The sequence below is a fragment of the Melospiza georgiana genome, chromosome 33 (genome assembly GCF_028018845.1).
Source record: "Melospiza georgiana isolate bMelGeo1 chromosome 33, bMelGeo1.pri, whole genome shotgun sequence".
Classification (NCBI taxonomy): Eukaryota; Metazoa; Chordata; class Aves; order Passeriformes; family Passerellidae; genus Melospiza; species Melospiza georgiana.
This window is the reverse complement of record NC_080462.1, coordinates 3,293,609-3,310,588: the sequence shown is the minus strand read 5'-3', so window position 1 is coordinate 3,310,588 and position 16,980 is coordinate 3,293,609. Positions and strand designations below refer to the sequence as shown.

General features: G+C 59.4%; 2 protein-coding genes across 2 annotated transcripts in view; one reads left to right on the top strand and one right to left on the bottom strand.

The window, feature by feature from the left end:
• PI4KB (phosphatidylinositol 4-kinase beta) overlaps positions 1–2,562 on the top strand; it is a 17,610-nt gene extending 15,048 nt beyond the window's left edge. Inside the window, 4 exon segments of the mRNA XM_058043031.1 lie at positions 173–255; positions 1,237–1,369; positions 1,631–1,751; positions 1,928–2,562. Coding sequence (XP_057899014.1) covers positions 173–255; positions 1,237–1,369; positions 1,631–1,751; positions 1,928–2,109 — 519 coding nt within the window. The 3' untranslated portion in view covers positions 2,110–2,562.
• A 2,560-nt stretch (positions 2,563–5,122) lies between these two features.
• Positions 5,123–16,262, bottom strand: ZNF687 (zinc finger protein 687). The gene is made up of 9 exons (XM_058042997.1): positions 16,125–16,262; positions 12,122–14,154; positions 11,648–11,826; positions 10,918–11,094; positions 9,857–10,019; positions 8,848–9,150; positions 8,088–8,200; positions 6,797–6,938; positions 5,123–5,620 (listed from the first exon to the last, which is right to left on the bottom strand). Exons 2-9 carry the CDS (start codon positions 14,150–14,152, stop codon positions 5,123–5,125), a joined length of 3,606 nt encoding a protein of 1,201 aa, XP_057898980.1. The 5' UTR covers positions 14,153–14,154; positions 16,125–16,262.
• Positions 16,263–16,980: the final 718 nt, after the last annotated feature.

The window sequence follows — 16,980 nt, the reverse complement described above, 5'->3', positions numbered from 1 at the left end:
AACAGCGAGAGCTTCCTGTGCGCCCAGAGGAACTTCGTGAGGAGCTGCGCGGGGTACAGCCTGGTCTGCTACCTGCTGCAGGTCAAGGACAGGTAATTAACATCGGTAATTAATGATTGATTAATGGGCATGGTGGGTACAGCCCGGTGAGCACGGCCCCAGCAACAGCGAGAGCTTCCTGTGCGCCCAGAGGAACTTCGTCAGGAGCTGTGCGGGGTACAGCCTGGTCTGCTACCTGCTGCAGGTCAAGGACAGGTAATTAACATCCGTAATTAATTAATGATTGGGGTCTGATGGGTACAGCCTGGTGTGGTACCTGCTGCAGGTCAAGGACAGGTAATTAACATCGGTAATTAATTAATGATTGGGGTCTGGTGGGTACAGCCTGGTCTGCTACCTGCTGCAGGTCAAGGACAGGTAATTAACATCCGTAATTAATGATTGATTGATTAATGGGCATGGTGGGTACAGCCCGGTGTGCTACCTGCTGCAGGTCAAGGACAGGTAATTAACATCATTAATTAATGATTGATTAATGGGCATGATGGGTACAGCCTGGTCTGCTACCTGCTGCAGGTCAAGGACAGGTAATTAACATCGGTAATTAATTAATGATTGGGGTCTGATGGGTACAGCCTGGTGTGGTACCTGCTGCAGGTCAAGGACAGGTAATTAACATCGGTAATTAACGATTGATTAATGGGTATGATGGGTACAGCCTGGTGTGGTACCTGCTGCAGGTCAAGGACAGGTAATTAACATCATTAATTAATGATTGATTAATGGGCATGATGGGTACAGCCTGGTCTGCTACCTGCTGCAGGTCAAGGACAGGTAATTAACATCATTAATTAATTAATGATTGGGTCTGATGGGTACAGCCTGGTCTGCTACCTGCTGCAGGTCAAGGACAGGTAATTAACATCATTAATTAATTCCAGAATTCCCCGCAGGCACAACAGGAACATCCTGCTGGACGCTGAGGGCATTTAGTGGCCTTTTAGGGATTTTAACACGATTTGATGTGACTTTTATTGGTTTTTTTTTTTTCTTTTAATTTCACTGGGATTTCTCTGAATTCCCTGGAATTCTCCCCAGGCACAACGGGAACATCCTGCTGGACGCCAAGGGCATTCCATGGCATTTTAGGGATTTTTACCACAATTTAGTGTGGCTTTTATTGGAAGTTTTTTTTAATTTCACGGGATTTCTCTGAATTCGCTGGAACCCCTGCAGGCACAACGGGAACATCCTGCTGGACGCCGAGGGCCACATCATCCACATCGACTTTGGGTTCATCCTGAGCAGCTCCCCCCGGAACCTCGGCTTCGAGACCTCGGCCTTCAAACTGACCACCGAGTTCGTGGACGTGAGTGGGATACGGGGGATCCGGGGGGATCCGGGGGGATCCAGGAATTCCCAGGGAACCCCCTGTCCCTTCAAACTGACCACCGAGTTCGTGGACGTGAGTGGGATACGGGGGAATACGGGGGTTCCAGGAATTCAGGGGGGATCCAGGGGTTCCCAGGCCATTCCAGGCCATTCCTGGCCATTCCAGGTGTTCCCAGGCCATTCGTGGGGGTTCCAGGCCATTCCCAGGCCATTCCCAGCCCCGTTCCGTGTCCCGCAGGTGATGGGCGGCCTGGACGGGGACATGTTCAACTACTACAAGATGCTGATGCTGCAGGGGCTGATCGCCGCCCGCAAGCACATGGACAAGGTGGTGCAGATCGTGGAGATCATGCAGCAAGGTGGGAATCCCAAGGTGTTTTTCCCATTTCCCCCCCTTTTTCCCCATTCCCCATTCTCTCAGCTGCCGTTTTTCCCATTTCCCCCTGTTTTTTCCCCGTTTCCAGGCTCGCAGCTGCGGTTTTTCCCATTTTTTTGCCGTTTTTCCCATTTCCCCCCGTTTTTTCCCCGTTTCCAGGCTCGCAGCTGCCCTGCTTCCACGGCTCCTCCACCATCCGGCACCTCAAGGAGCGTTTCCACATGAACCTGACGGAGGAGCAGCTGCAGCTGCTGGTGGAGCAGATGGTGGACGGCTCCATGAGATCCATCACCACCAAGCTCTACGACGGCTTCCAGTACCTCACCAACGGCATCATGTGAATCCCCGCGGGCCCGCCCGGGCCGGAGGAACAGCAAAACAACAAAAAAAAAACACAACAAAAAAATATTCCCCGGAAAAAAAAAATTCCCGGAAAAACAAAAAGAAATAATTTCCCTCCCCCCCAGGAAGGAACGGGAGAATTCCGAACTTCCCGGTTCTGCTCCCTGGGGAAAAGCGGCCTCGGAGCTGGGGCTGCTCCCGGGCCCGGACTCTGCTGAGAGATGGGACAGAATTCCATGGAAAAACCGGGAGGAACGGCGGGATCGGGGCAGGGATGGGGAGGGGGGCAGCTCCCCCTTTGCTCTGCTTGGGATTCCCTGGAATTCGCCCCCAGTCCCGTGGAATGTGCGGGGAGGGAACGGGGAGGGGTCTCCTGGAGGCTGGGAATCCCAAAATGCTGAAATTCCCAAATTCCCGGCCCCGCGGGGTCCTTCCCTCCTCCGGGACACCCGGGGGGGCTGGGACCCCCCTCCCCCCTTTCCGGGGCTGGAATGTCGGACACACGATGGGGGGGGGGGGGCTTCGGGGGCCCGGACCCGACCCCAAATCCCGAATCCCGAATCCCGAATCAGGGAGGATCCGGAGCTTCCCAGGGAAGGGAAATTTCCTGCAATTTCCCTCCCCCTCCCCCAGGCCTGGCCTGATGGGGACACTTGGAGCGTCCCCAATGTCCCCCCAATGTCCCCCCCATGTCCCCGTGTCCCCTCGTGTCCTTTCCCCCCCATGTCCCCAATGTCCCCCCTTTGTGTCCCCCCTTTGTGTCCCCCCCAGTGTCCCCTCCGTGTCCCCTCCGTGTCCCCTGTGTCCCCACCAACCATGTCCCCTCAATGTCCCTTTTTTTTTTTTTTTTTTTTTTTTTAGCATTACAAAACCCCAAAATTTGGTTTTTTCAAGCCCCGGGAAAGGGTGAGGGGGCTCTGGGGACAGGGAGGGGACAGACGGACACGGGGAGGGGACAGGGGGCCCCCCAACCCTTCCCAAGCCCCTTTTTTGGGGGGCAGGACCAAAATTCGGGGATGCAGCGGAGCCCCGAGCCCCTCCCCGTCCCCATTCCCGCTCCCGGGGTTCTCCCGGGAATTCCGGGGGAGCCAGGCCGGGCACCGAGGGTGAAACCACTGGAGTTTAATGGAATCGATTCCTACAGAATAAAGAATTCCTGAGAGCCTCCCGAGCCCGCGGCTTTCCGTCAGCACATTCCCGAAAAATCCCCGAAACCCCCGGGGAGCAGCCCCGGAATACCGGGGGGAACATTCCCGAAATTCCAGGGGAGAGCATCCCTGAAATTAAGGGCTCCAACACAGAAATTCCAGGGGGGAACACCCCTGAAATTCCCGCAGTCCAACCCCAGAAGTCCAGGGGAGAACATTCCCGAAATTCCAGGGGAAACATTCCCGAAATTCCAGGTGGGAACATCCCCAAAATTCCAGAGCTCCAACCCCGAAATTCCAGCCCCTCCCTCCCTCCACCCCCCAGTCCAGCTCAAGGCACTGAAATGCTGAAAACCGTGGGTCCAAAGCCATTTTTCCATAGTTGGGTTTTTTTTTTTTTTTTTTTTTTTTTTGGGAATTTTTTTCATTCTAAATCTCATAGAAACTTTAATTTCTTCTCTATATTTACACCCGGCCTGGGGGATTTTTGGGAATGGCCGATTCCACCTGATTTTTCCCAGTTTTTTCCCACCCTTTTTCCATCCATCCACCCGCAGGGAAAAGGGGAGGGGGAACTCCCCTCATTCCTGCTTGGAAAAAGTCAGAAAAACCGGGAATAAAAATCCAAAATAAAAGGAAAAAAAAAAATCAACCCCAAAGCAGCTTCTGCCATCCCGAAAAACACAAAAAAAATGGGGAAAAAACCTTGGGAAACCAAACCAAATCCCAGAGGGAGCACAGCAGTTGTTGGGATTCGGGGATTTTAGTGTATGGTACAGCTTTACAGGGAGAGGGGAGGGAATCCTCAGGGAATCCTCAGGGAATCCTCAGGGAATCCTCAGGGAACGGCGGTGCCGAGGGGGAGCGGCTTTTCCAGGGGATTTTGGGGGGATTGGGGTGGGAAAGGTCCCGGATCCCGAGGGAAGGAGATGGAAAAACGCTGGAAAAGGCCCAAACCTCACCCTCAGCCTGGAACTCGGGAGCATTTTCCCATTTTTCCTTTTGGGAAAGGGTCCTGGCTGGGATTTGGGATCCATTCCCAATCCTGGGGTTTTTTATTCCTTTGCCAAAGGAAAAATCTCCTCTTTCCTTATTTTCTCTCGTTTTTCCAGCTTTTTTCCTCCTCCTGCTCCCTCGGCAATGTCCAGCTGTGTCCAAGTGTCCTTCCCGGGCACCTCCGGAATTCCAGGGCTCTGGAATCGCCCCCTTCCCAACAAAACACACCAGGAACGTTCCCAAACGGGAAAAAAATCCAGGAAAACAAAAAAAAACCCCCAAAAATAATAACAGAAAAGGCGGATTTTGCTGGAAAAGCTTCCCCCGCCCCGTCCGGATCCGGGAATTCCTGGGAAGGGCCCGGAGGGGTCCCGGAAACCCCAAATCCCCCAAAATCCAACATTCCCGGGGGGTTCCCAACTTTCCCTCCTCGGGCACCGGGAAGGGCTCGGGGGGGATTTATGTACACGGCGCCAATTCCGGCCTTGGAGCCCAGCCTGGAATTCCGGGAATGCTGAAATTCCCGGGAACGCTGAGCTCTCCGCAGGCTGATCCCGGAATTCCGGGAATGCTGAAATTCCTGGGAACGCTGAGCTCTCCTCGGGCTGATCCCGGAATTCCGGGAATGCTGAGGTTCCCGGGCTCAGAGCCGATCCCACAGAATCTCAGGATTCCCAGGAAGGCTCAGGTCTCCTCAGCCCCCTGCCAGGCTCGGATGAAGCCAATCCCAGGACAATGCCGGGAATTCCAGGATTCCCAGGAGCTCTCGCTTTTCCTCGTTGCCCTGCTGGGCCCGGATGAATCCCAGGACAGTCCCAGGACAGTCCCAGGACAGTCCCAGGACAGTCCCAGGACAATCCCAGGACTCTCAGTTCTCCTCGTTGCCCTGCCGGGCCCGGATGAAGGCCATCCCGTGGGTCCTGAAGTGCGTTTTGAGGTTGAGCTGGCTCTCGAAGCCCCGCCCGCACACTTTGCACTCCAGCTTCCCCTCGGCGCTGCTGCCGCCGCCGTTCCCGCCGGGGGCGGCCCCGCTCCCGCTCCCGTTCCCGTTCCCGTTCCCGCTCCCGCTCCCCGCCGCCCCCGCGGGCTCCTCGGGCTCGGCCCCGCGGCGCTTCTTGTGCGAGATGAAGCGGTGCCGGCCGAGCGCGCTGGCCGAGGTGAAGCAGAGGCCGCACTCGCGGCACTGGGGCGCGCCCTGCGGGCGGTGCTGCGCCAGGTGCGCCTGCAGCTCCGCGCGGCTCCCGGCGCTCAGCCCGCACTTGCGGCAGCGCAGCGGCGCCCGCGGGCTCTTGGCGGGCGGGGTGGTGCTGTCGGGCTCCTCGCTGCACGACTCCTCCGAGGAGAGCTTGCGCCGGCGGCCCGGGGCCTGCAGAGAGCGGGGAAACATCGGGGATGAACGGGCAGGGAAGGGGGGAAACATCGGGGATGAACGGGCAGGGGGAGAGAGCAAGGAAACACCGGGGATGAACGGGCAGGGATGGGGGGAAACATCGGGGATGAACGGGCAGGGGGAGAGAGGGGGGAAACATCGGGGATGAACGGGCAGGGATGGGGGGAAACATCGGGGATGAACGGGCAGGGGGAGAGAGGGGGGAAACATCGGGGATGAACGGGCAGGGAAGGGGGGAAACATCGGGGATGAACGGGCAGGGAAGGGCAGGAGGAGAGAGGGGGGAAAACACCGGGGATGAACGGGCAGAGATGGGGGAAACACCGGGGATGAACGGGCAGGGATGGGGGGAAACATCGGGGATGAACGGGCAGGGGGAGAGAGCAGGGAAACATCGGGGATGAACGGGCAGGGGGAGAGAGCAGGGAAACATCGGGGATGAACGGGCAGGGGGAGAGAGCAGGGAAACATCGGGGATGAACGGGCAGGGAAGGGGGAAACATCGGGGATGAACGGGCAGGGAAGGGGGAAACATCGGGGATGAACGGGCAGGGATGGGCAGGGATCCCAGCGAGGGCTGGGGATAATGCACGGCCGGGAGAAACCCCTGGGGAAGAGGGGGAACATCGGGGATGAACGGGCAGGGCTGGGCAGGGATCCTAAGGAGGAGGAACCCCTGGGGAAATCCCTCGGGAGAAACCCCTGGGGAAACTCCTTCTTCCCCTTGGGAAATCCCTTCTTCCCCTTGGGAAATCCCTTCTTCCCCTTGGGAAATCCCTTCTTCCCCTTGGGAGAAACCCCTTGGGAAATCCCTTGGGAACTGGGGCAGCTCCCAGAAGGGATTCTGGGATGAGGAGGCTCCGATCCTGCCACAAACGCTGAAGTTCCCAGGAAATTCCCAGGAATTCCAGATAATTCCGTGGGCAGCCCCAGATCCAAAACCTCCCCACCTGGACAAAGTTCAGGTCTGGCATTTGTGGGTTCCAGGATTCTTTGCTTGCCGATGCCTGCCAGGTCCAGCACGGCAGGAACTGCAGGACAAACCTCTCCCCAGCCCTGCCCCAAAGCCCCCAAATTCCCAGGAAATCCCCAGAATTCCCAGGAAATCCCCAGGAATTCCCAGGAACCGCCCAGAATTCCCAGGAACCGCACCTGGCTGGGGCCGGGCGGGCCGCGGGCCGTCACCACCTGCTGGCTGCGGGCGGGGTCGGTCACCTGCAGGCCGTGCCGCACCTGGATGTGCTTCTCCAGGATCAGGCGGCTGCTGAAGGTTCGCTTCCCCTCCGTGCAGTACCTGGGGACGGACGGACGGAGCGGCCCCGTGTGCCCGGGATCCACACGGAGCCCGCAGCCCCAAACCCTCCTCGCTCCCGGAATCTGCATTCCCATCCTGGGCACGGCTGGGGGGAACTGAACCCTGAATCCTCGGGAATTAAACCCTGACTCCTTGGGAATCAAACCCTGAATCCTTGGGAATTAAACACTGATTCCTCGGGAATTAAACCCTGATTCCTCGGGAATTAAACCCTGAATCCTTGGGAATTAAACCCTGACTCCTTGGGAATAAAACACTGATTCCCTGGGAACTAAACCCTGAATCCTTGGGAATTAAACACTGATTCCTTGGGAATAAAACACTGATTCCCTGGGAACTAAACCCTGATTTTCCTGGGAATTAAACCCTGATTCCTCTGGGAATTAAACCCTGAATCCTTGGGAATTAAACCCTGATTCCTCTGGGAATCAAACCCTGAATCCTCGGGAATTAAACCCTGATTCCTTGGGAATTAAACACTGAATCCCTGGGAATCAAACCCTGAATCCCTGGGAATTAAACCCTGATTCCTTGGGAATTAAACACTGATTCCCTGGGAACTAAACCCTGATTTTCCTGGGAATTAAACCCTGATTCCTCTGGGAATTAAACCCTGATTCCTCTGGGAATCAAACCCTGAATCCTCGGGAATTAAACCCTGATTCCTCTGGGAATCAAACCCTGAATCCTTGGGAATTAAACCCTTATTCCTTGGGAATTAAACACTGATTCCCTGAGAACTAAACCCTGATTTTCCTGGGAATTAAACTCGATTTCCCTGAGAATTACTCCCTGATTCCTTGGGAGTTAAGCACTCATTTTCCTGGGAGTTAACACAGATTCCTTGGGAATTAAACCCTTATTCCCTGGGAATTAATCCCTGATTTTCCTGGGAACTAAACCCTGATTTTCCCTGGGAATTAAACCCCAATTCCTTGGGAGTTCCCCTTTTCCCTGCCCAAGCCCAAGCTCCCTCAATCTTCCCTGCTCCCTCCCAGTTCCCTTTCCCAGTCGGCCACCCCAGCCCCAGCACTCCCGCTCTCACAGAACCCCAGGAACCCCAGGGATCCCAGGAATGACCCAGGAACCCCAGAACCCCGGGCACCAGCCCAGCGAGCGCGGCAGTACCGGCAGGGGTAGACGCGTTTGATGCCCTCGTGGTTGACGCGGACGTGGCGCCGCAGGCTCGGCGCCGAGCAGAAGGAGCGCTCGCACAGGTGGCACGGGAACTTCTTCACCGACTGCGGGGGGAAAACCATCAGGATCACGGGGAAACCGGGACAAAACTGGGAAAAATCCCGCTCAGGATCCCGCGGAAAACTGGGAAAAATCCCGCTCACGATCCTAGGGAAAACCCAGGACAAACCAGGAAAACCCCGCTCAGGATCCCGGGGAAAACCCAGGAAAAACCCAGGAGGGATCTAAGAAAAACCAGGGGAAAATCCAGGAGGGATCCAAAAGCTGGGATTCCCACTCCAGCTGGAGGTGGGAATTCAATTTTCCCTCCTGGGATTGTTCATCCAGTCAGGAATTATCCCAAACATCTCATTCCCATTCCCAAATCCTTCCATTGCCAGGATCCAGGAGGCTCCAGGAGCATCCAGGTGGACCCAGGGGGAAGCGGGAGGATCCAGGGGGATCCAGGAGCATCCAGGATTCCCCCTCAAGCCAGAGGAATTCAATTTTCCCTCAAATCCCGCCTGGGACCCTTCATCCAATCAGGAATTACCCCAAAAACAATCCTCATTCCCAAACCCTCCCATTCCCAGGATCCAGGGGGATCCGTGAGGGATCCACGAGGGATCCAGGAGGATCCGGTGGCCGGGATTCCCGCTCCATTTCCCTCCAATCCCGCCCAGAACGCCCCAAAGCCCCCCGGCATTCCCACCTTGCCGTGCTCCCTCTTCATGTGCGCCACGTACTCGTCGCGCTCGGGGAACCACGCGTGGCAGAGGCCGCAGCTCCAGCCGCTGCCCTTGGCCTTGGCGCCGGCCCGGCCCCGCGGGAAGCGCCCGCGCCGCGCCCGCCGCAGCTCGGGCGAGCTCGGCGCCTCCTCCTCCTCCTCCTCCTCCTCCTCCGAGGAGCTCGAGGAGGAGCCCGAGCGCCGCGGCGGCTCCGGCAGCTCCGCCTTGGGCGCCGGCGGCGGCCCCGAGCGCCGCGAGGGCTCCTCCGGCTGCGCCTGGTGCGTGTTCTGCAAGGGGAGAGAGAGAGAGAGATGGGGGATTCAGGGAGCTCTGGGCGCTCCTGGGCCCAGAGCGCGGCCGGGTCACCCTCCCCGCTCCCATTTCCCCAGTCTGGGGGAAATTCACATAGTTTCTGGCCGGGATTTCCCCATTTCTGGCCGGAATCCCACCATTCCCACCCGGAATTTGGGGCCTGACCTCGATGTGCCCAGAGCGCGGCTGGGTCCCCCTACCCAGTCTCATTTTCCCCAGTTTGGGGGAAATTCCCATCATCTCTGGCCGGGATTTCCCCGTTTCCATCTGGAATTTTGCCATTCCCAGCTGGGATTCTGTCTGGGACGGAGCCTGACCCTGAGATGCTCCAGGATCCAGACCATGGCTGGGTCCCACTCCCCGCTCCCATTCTCCCCAATCTGGGGGAAATTTCCATCGTTTCTGGCTGAAATTTCGCCATTTTTGGCCGAGATTTTGCCATTTTTGGCCAGGATTTTGCCATTTTTGGCCGAAATTTCGCCATTTTCGGCCGGGACTGAGGCCTGACCTTGAGGTGCTCGAGCACGGTGTGTTTCTGGGCCCCCAAGCATTCCCCACTCTGACTTCTCCCAAACCGGGGGAAAATCCCATCGTTTCTGGCCGGAATTTCCCCATTTCAGCCCGGAATTTCCCCATTTTTGGCCGGAATCTCCCCATTTCTGTGTGGGACTGGGGCCCGACCTTGAGGTGCTCGAGCATGGTGCGCTTCTGCGCGAAGAGCAGCGGGCACTGCGGGCAGCGGAAGACGCTGACGCGCTGGGGCAGCAGGTGCTGATCAAAGTGCGACGACAGCAGCGGCTTGTGCGTGAACACCGTGTCACACATGGCACACTTGTAAATCATCCTGGGGCAAAACGGGGGGAAAATGGGGGAAAAACGGGGAAAAACGGGGCGGGGGACACGCCGGGGGGAGCGGAGAGGGAGGGGAAAAGGAGGGGAAATGAGAAGGAAAAAGGGAAAAGGAGGGAATGAGAGAGAAAATAGAGAAGGGAAGAAGAGGGGAAAGAGAGAAATGAGGGGAGGGAAAAGGAAAAGGAAGGAATGTGAGAGAAAAAATGGAAGGAAAAAGGAGGGGAAGCAGAGAAATAAGGGAAGCAAAAAGGAAGGGAAATGAGAAGGAAAAAGGGAATGAAAAATGAGGGAACAAGAGAGAAAAAATGGAAGGAAAAAGGAGGGGAAAGAAAGAAATGAGGGAAGGAAAAGGACGGGAAATGAGAAGGAAAAAGGGAAAGGAAAAGGAAGGAATGGGAGAGAAAAAATGGAAGGATAAAGGAGGAAATGGGAAGGAAAAAGGAAATGGGAAAGGAGAAGGAAAACAGAGAAAAAGGAGGGAAAAAACAGACAGAAAAGGGAGGGGGAAAAGGAGGGAAGAAGAGGGAAAAAGTAGGGAAAAAGGGACGGAAAAAGGAAGGTGAGAGTTGAGCTCATCCCACCCACAGAGGAGTTTCTGCCCATCATGGAACATTCCCAGTTCTCCCAACCCTGAAACCCTGGAATGGCTCAGGCAGGAAAAGCCCTCTGGGACCATTCCCAAGGGCCACGTTCCCAAATCTCCCAGCCAGCTCCGTTCCCACAGCGAAACATTCCCAAACCTCCCACCCCAACCTCCCATTCCCAAACCTCCCACCCCAACCCTTCCAGGACGAACCCGAGCCGCTCCCCGGGACCCTGGGCGGATCTGTGGAATCCCAGGGAGTTCCAGGGAAATTTTGGGGGATTTTGGGCGTTCTGCGAGCACTCACTTGGACTGCTGGTTGCTGAAGCCGGGGTGCTGCGTGTACACGTGGGCGTGGGCGCTGGGCGCCGACTTGAAGGCCATGGGGCAGATGGGGCACTTGTGGAAAACCTCGCAGTGCGAGCTCTGGATGTGGGACTTGATGGAATTGACGCCCCCGAACACCACGGAGCAGCTGGGACACCTGGAGAACACCCGGGGGAAAATGAGATCCAAAGAGGTTCTGGGAGAATTCCCAACTGCAACCGGGATCCAGAGCGGTTCTGGGAATTGCGACTGGAACCGGGATCCCAAACCGGTTCTGGGAGAATTCCCAGTGAAAACCGGGATCCAGAACAGTTCTGGGAAAATCCTATCAAGGATCAGGATCCAAACTAGCTCAGGGAAAACTCCAAGTGGAACCGGGATCCCAAACCGGTTCTGGGAGAATTCCCAGTGGAAACTGGGTTCTAGAGATTCCCAATGGACACCAGGATCCAGAGCGGTTCTGGGAATTTCCAGTGGAAACTGGGATCCCAAACCAGTTCTGAGAAAATTCCCAGTGGAAACTGATCCACAGAGGCTCTGGGAATCCTAACTGGAACCACGATCCCAAACACGTCCTGGGAAAATTCCCAGTGAAAACCGGGATCCAGAACAGTTCTGGGAAAATCCTATCAAGGATCAGGATCCAAACTAGCTCAGGGAAAACTCCAAGTGGAACCAGGACCCCAGACAAGGATTCCCTGGCCCCGTACCTGTACCCCACCCTGCGGGAGAAGTGCAGGCAGGACTCCTTGAGGTGCGACTCGAAGTTGGCCAGCAGGAAGTTGCCGCCGCACTCGGGGCACACGTGGGGCGGGCGGCTGCGGTGCATGCGCTGGTGCGCGCTGAAGCTGCAGCGGTTGGCCAGGATCATGGGGCACGCCGAGCACACCTGCAAAAACGGGACAGCCTATGGAACCTGGGAATTCCACCCGGGATCATGGGGCACGCCGAGCACACCTGCAAAAACGGGATAACCTATGGAACCTGGGAATTCCACCCGGGATCACGGGGCACGCCGAGCACACCTGCAAAAACGGGACAGCCTATGGAACCTGGGAATTCCACCCGGGATCACCCACAGAACCCCGGGAATTCCACCTGGGATCACCCTTGGAACCCCAGTGCCTCTCAGCACTCTGAGCCCCCTCCCAGCACTCTGAGCCCCCTCCCAGCCCTGCTCTCACCGTGCTGCTGCTGCTGCTGCTGCTGCCGCTGCCCGTCCCGGCCTGCTGGAAGTGCGCGGCCAGCCCGGCCTTGTCCTTGCACTGCTCCTTGCACTCGAGGCAGCGGAAGCAGCTGTAGCTGCCGGGCTCGGAGCCCAGGGGCAGCACGGGCAGCAGCTCCGGCCCCGCGCCGCCCTCCTGCGCCGCCCTGGCGGCGGGCAGCGCCAGCGGCGCCAGCGCCGTCACGTCGGGCTGCCCGATCATCTGCTCCAGGGCGATGGGGCGCATCACCAGGTGCGAGCACTGCATCACCAGCCCCTTGTCCTTGTGCTCGCGCGCGTGCAGCAGCAGGCTGCACTTGTTGAAGAACACCAGGCGCTTGGTGCAGTGGTTGCAGGTGACCTCGATGCGCATGCTGCGCCGGTCGTAGTGCCGCGCCAGGCTCTTCTCCAGCGCGAAGGCGTCGCCGCACTCGAGGCAGCGGAAGCCCGCGGGCGGCAGCGCCAGGCTGGCCTCGGCCGGCGGGCTCAGGTTGGGCTTGTAGGTGGGCAGCAGGTTCTTGCTGTTGAGGATCTTGTTGAAGGCCTCCACCAGGCTGGACTGGCTGCGCGAGATGACGGTGCCGGCCACGTTGGCCTTGGCGCCGCCGCCGGCCTTGGCGCCGCCGTTGGCGCGGGCGTCGCCCTTGGGCAGGGGCTGCGGCACCAGGCTCAGGATGTTCTTGGCCACGGATTTGCCGGCCTTGGCGGGCAGCACCACGGATTTCTGCTGCGCCACGCTGGCGGCGATGAGCATGGCGCTGCTGGCGCTCTGGATGGTGGCCACGGGCAGCACGGTGCCCTTCAGCTTGGTGCCGTTGCCCAGCTGCACGCTGACGATTTTGGGCCCCTCCGCGCTCTTCAGGGGGCTGGAGAGCTCCGATTTCTCCCTGGCCGCCTCCGCGGGGACGGCAGCGGGACCCTCCAGGGGCTCCTGGGAGCTCTGCTCGCTGGGCACTTTGCTGCAGGGCGGCTCCGAGTCCGAGGACACCCTGGTGACCGTCCTGGTGATGCTGCCGCAGGAGGTTTTGATGGTTTTGATGCGCACCTTGAGCGGCCGCGAGGAGCTGGATGACGGCGAGTTGGTGCTTTCCTCCTCCTCCTCCTCCTCCTCCTCAGCGCTGGAGGCGCTCGGGGGGCTCCCCACGGCCTTGCCCAGCACCTCCCGCTCCTCCTTCAAGGAGAGCTGCTTGGGGGAGGGCGGCACGGGCACTCCTGGCGATGAGAAGGGCTCCCGGGGGCTCCCGGGCGAGTGCTTGAGCTCAGCCCCGGCGCCGGTGCCGCCGTCCAGCGCCGCGGGCTCCGCTGCCGGCCACGGCGCCGCGGGCGAGCCCCCGGCTGGGTACCGCACGGTGACGGACTTGAGGTGATCCAGCGCCAGCCCCTTGGGGCTGCAGCCCCGGCCCGGAGCCTCCTCCGGCTCCGACTCCTCCTTCTTGATGCAGGGCACAGGGTGGGCTCCGTCCGCAGCCCGGAAGGGCGCCGGGAAGGGCGGCTCCAGCCCCTCGGGGCCGTCCCCCAGCGGCTCCTTGCAGCCGGCAGCGGGGCCCGCGGCCGGCGCCTTGTCCTTGGCCTTGCGGTCGATGAGGTCGGCGCCGTCGTGGCCGGGCTCGGGGCTGAAGGGCGAGAAGAGCTCCAGGCCCTTGGCGCCCTTCTCCTTGGCCCAGCAGTCGCCGTTGGGGGCGGGCTCGGCGGGCCGGGCGCCCTCGGAGCCGAAGCCGTTCTGCAGCAGCCGCGGCGCCAGCCCGTGCCCGTGCCCGTGCCCGTGCCCGTCCTTGGGCTCGGCCTGCTCGGGGCACACGGTGTTCTTGACGATGACGCTGACGGCCGAGATGTCGGCGTGCGGCAGCGCGGGCTCGGCCGCGGCGGCGCCGGGGCCCGGCTCCCCCGGCAGCGCCTTCCCGGGCGCCTCGGGCTCCTCCTGGTGCGACTGGATCGCCTCGTTGGCGTCGATGTCCGGGATGTCGAAGGCGGCCAGCAGGTCGTCGAAATCCGGCGTCTTCATGTCCCCCATGGCTGGCAATTGCAGGGAAAGGGGTTCAGGGCGGGGGCGGTTTGGGAGTTCCCGGGTTTCCATCCCCACAAACCCCAGGGAATCCCGGTGTCCTGCAGCCTTTTCCATTCCCGTTCCCCTTCCACCCCAAACACCTTCTCTCTGTTCCAAAAGATCCCCCTTTTGTCCCAATAAGTCCCCCTTTCATCCCAAAAATGCCCTTCCCATCCCCAAAAACTCTCCCTTTCATTCCAAAAACCCCCTTTTCTCCCAAAAATCCCCTTTATCCCAAAAATTCCCCCTTTCATCCCAAAAATCCCCTTCCCATCCCAAAACTTCCCCCTTTACCCCAAAATTCCCCCTTCCCAGATTCCCTCTGGATCTGAGGTGGGAAATCAGGGATCCAACCCCAACTCCAGCCCCAGATTCCCTCTGGATCCAGGAAAGCCCCAGCAGGTGGGATTCCATTCGTTTCCCTCTGGAATGTGCCCCGGGAGAAGCTTTTTCCTGCCCAAATCCCCTTTTTCCTGCCCTTTCATCCCGGGAAAACCCTCCCCAGGCAGGGAACGGCTCCTTTGGAAAAGCTGGGAATTGTTTTCCAGGGGGGCAACTGCTCCCTTTGTCCTTCCCCATTCACGCCCAAATCCCTGGGAATGTCTGGGGTGGAACCCGCATTTCCCCAATCCCGATCCCAGATTCCTTTTGGGAATGGCCTGGGCAATCTTGAGGGAGCTGTTCGGGATCAGCAGCGCGATTTGGGAAATCCTTCCCGGCTGGGGAAAGGAGGCAGCGACAGCCACAAACAGGGAGGGATCGGCCCGAAATTCCACCTGCGGCAGATCCCGGATCCCACACTGACCCCAAACTCCCCATCCCGACCCCAAACTCCCCATCCCCATCCCAAATTCCCGGTCCCAAATTCCCCGCCCCGCTCCCGCCCCCGTCCCGAGGGATCCGTGCGGGATTAAATTCCCGGGATTTGGAGGGGATTAATTCCCGGCCATCTGCCGGCCCCGCAGCGCGGCCCCGAGCCCGGCATCCCGAAAATCCCAAAGGGGCCGGGACGGCTCGGGATGCCCCGTTTTATCGGGATGCCCCGTTTTCCCGGGATTCCCACAAGGTCTGCAGGGGTCTGGGCGGGGATTCCGTGGGATTTTGGGCTTTTCCCAAATATCCGGGATCCCAAGGCCCCCATCCCCATCCCCATCCCGAGCTTCCAACCCCAAATTCCCCATCCTCATCCCAAACTCCCCATCCCAATCTCCCCGTTCCCATCCCAAATTCTCCATCCCAAACTCCCCATCCCAAACTCACGATTCCTATCCCAAATTCTCCACCCCAATCTCCCCATTCCTATCCCAAATTCTCATCCCAAACTCCCCATTCCCACCCCAAACTCCCCATCCCAAACTCACGATTCCTATCCCAAATTCCCCATCCCAAATTCCCCATTCCTATCCCAAATTCCCCATCTCAAACTCCCCATTCCCACCCCAAACTCCCCATCTCAAACTCCCCACCCCAAACTCCTCACACCGACCCCAAACTCCCCGAAATTCCAGGCGGGAGGGGATGCCCGTGACCCGTCCCAATCCCAGGATTTGGGATGGGGAAGGACTGACCGCGACCCCCCAGAATTCCAGGATGGGGGGGATGATCCTGATCCCCACAAATGCCGGGATTTTTTGTGTGGGAAGACGCGACCATGGCCCCTCCAGATGGCGGTTTTTGGGATGTGAAGGGCTGACCGTGACCCCTCAAATCCCGGGATTTTTCCGTCGTAGGGAGTGACCGTGACCCTCCAGGATCCCAGCAATGGGGGGGTGACCGTGACCCCCCGGACCCCGGGAATTTCCGAGGGAAGAGGCGACGCTGCCCCCTCCGAACGCCGGGATTCGGGGCCGGGCCCCTCAGGCCGCGCTTCCCGCCCAGGCCGCGCCCCCCCTCAGGCCCTGACCCCCTCAGGCCGCTCCCGCCCCTCCGGCCGCGCTACCTGGAGCTGCGCGCGGGGGCGCTCCCCGCGGCCGCTGCCGGTCCCGATCCCGGTTCCCGATCCCGGCTCCCGTTCCCAACTCCTGATCCCGATCCCGGTTCCGATCCCGGTCCCGCTCGGGCCCCTCAGCGGCGCCGCTTCCCCTCCGCCACTTCCTGCTTGGCCCCCCCGCCCCGCCGGCCGCTCGCACCGCGCGTTCCCGCCCTCACCGCGCTTTCTCATTCGCTGCACGGCCCGTCACTCGTCAAAATCCACATTCTGATTGGTTGATTCCGCTGTCACTCAATGGTAAACGCGGCCGTCCGCACTCCCCATTGGCTAAGAGGGACCCGCCCCACGCCGGGCGTGTTGATTGGGAAGCGCGGGTGTCATTCAACTCGCAAAACCTCGCCCACCGCGATATCCTCGCTTCCTATTGGTTGCCAGCGCTGGCGCACCTCGCTGCCGATTGGTTAAAAGCGCTGTTTATCAATTAACCCCCCGCCTCATCTCGCTTTTTTCATTGGTCAAAGCGCGCTGTTTATCAAGAACGAGTTCCGGCCGCCATCGGCCTCGGGGACCGTCCATGGCGGCGGCTCCCGGCCGGGGGCTCCCATTGGGCGCGGGATTCGTCCCTCAGCACCAGAACCCGCCCAGGCCGGGCCCGAAATGGCCTCAACGTCCTCCTCCCATTCGCTGCCAGCGCTGTCACTCACGGAGGCGTCTGAGGGAAGGTCTCGCCCATGTCCGCATGTTGCGCGATGCCATTGGTGGCTACCACTGTCACTCAAGCCCGCCTCTGTTTCCTCGCTTCCCATTGGCTGGCGTGTCCAAAATCCCGCCAAGCCAATTCTCGTCGCTCATTGGTCCGCAGAGC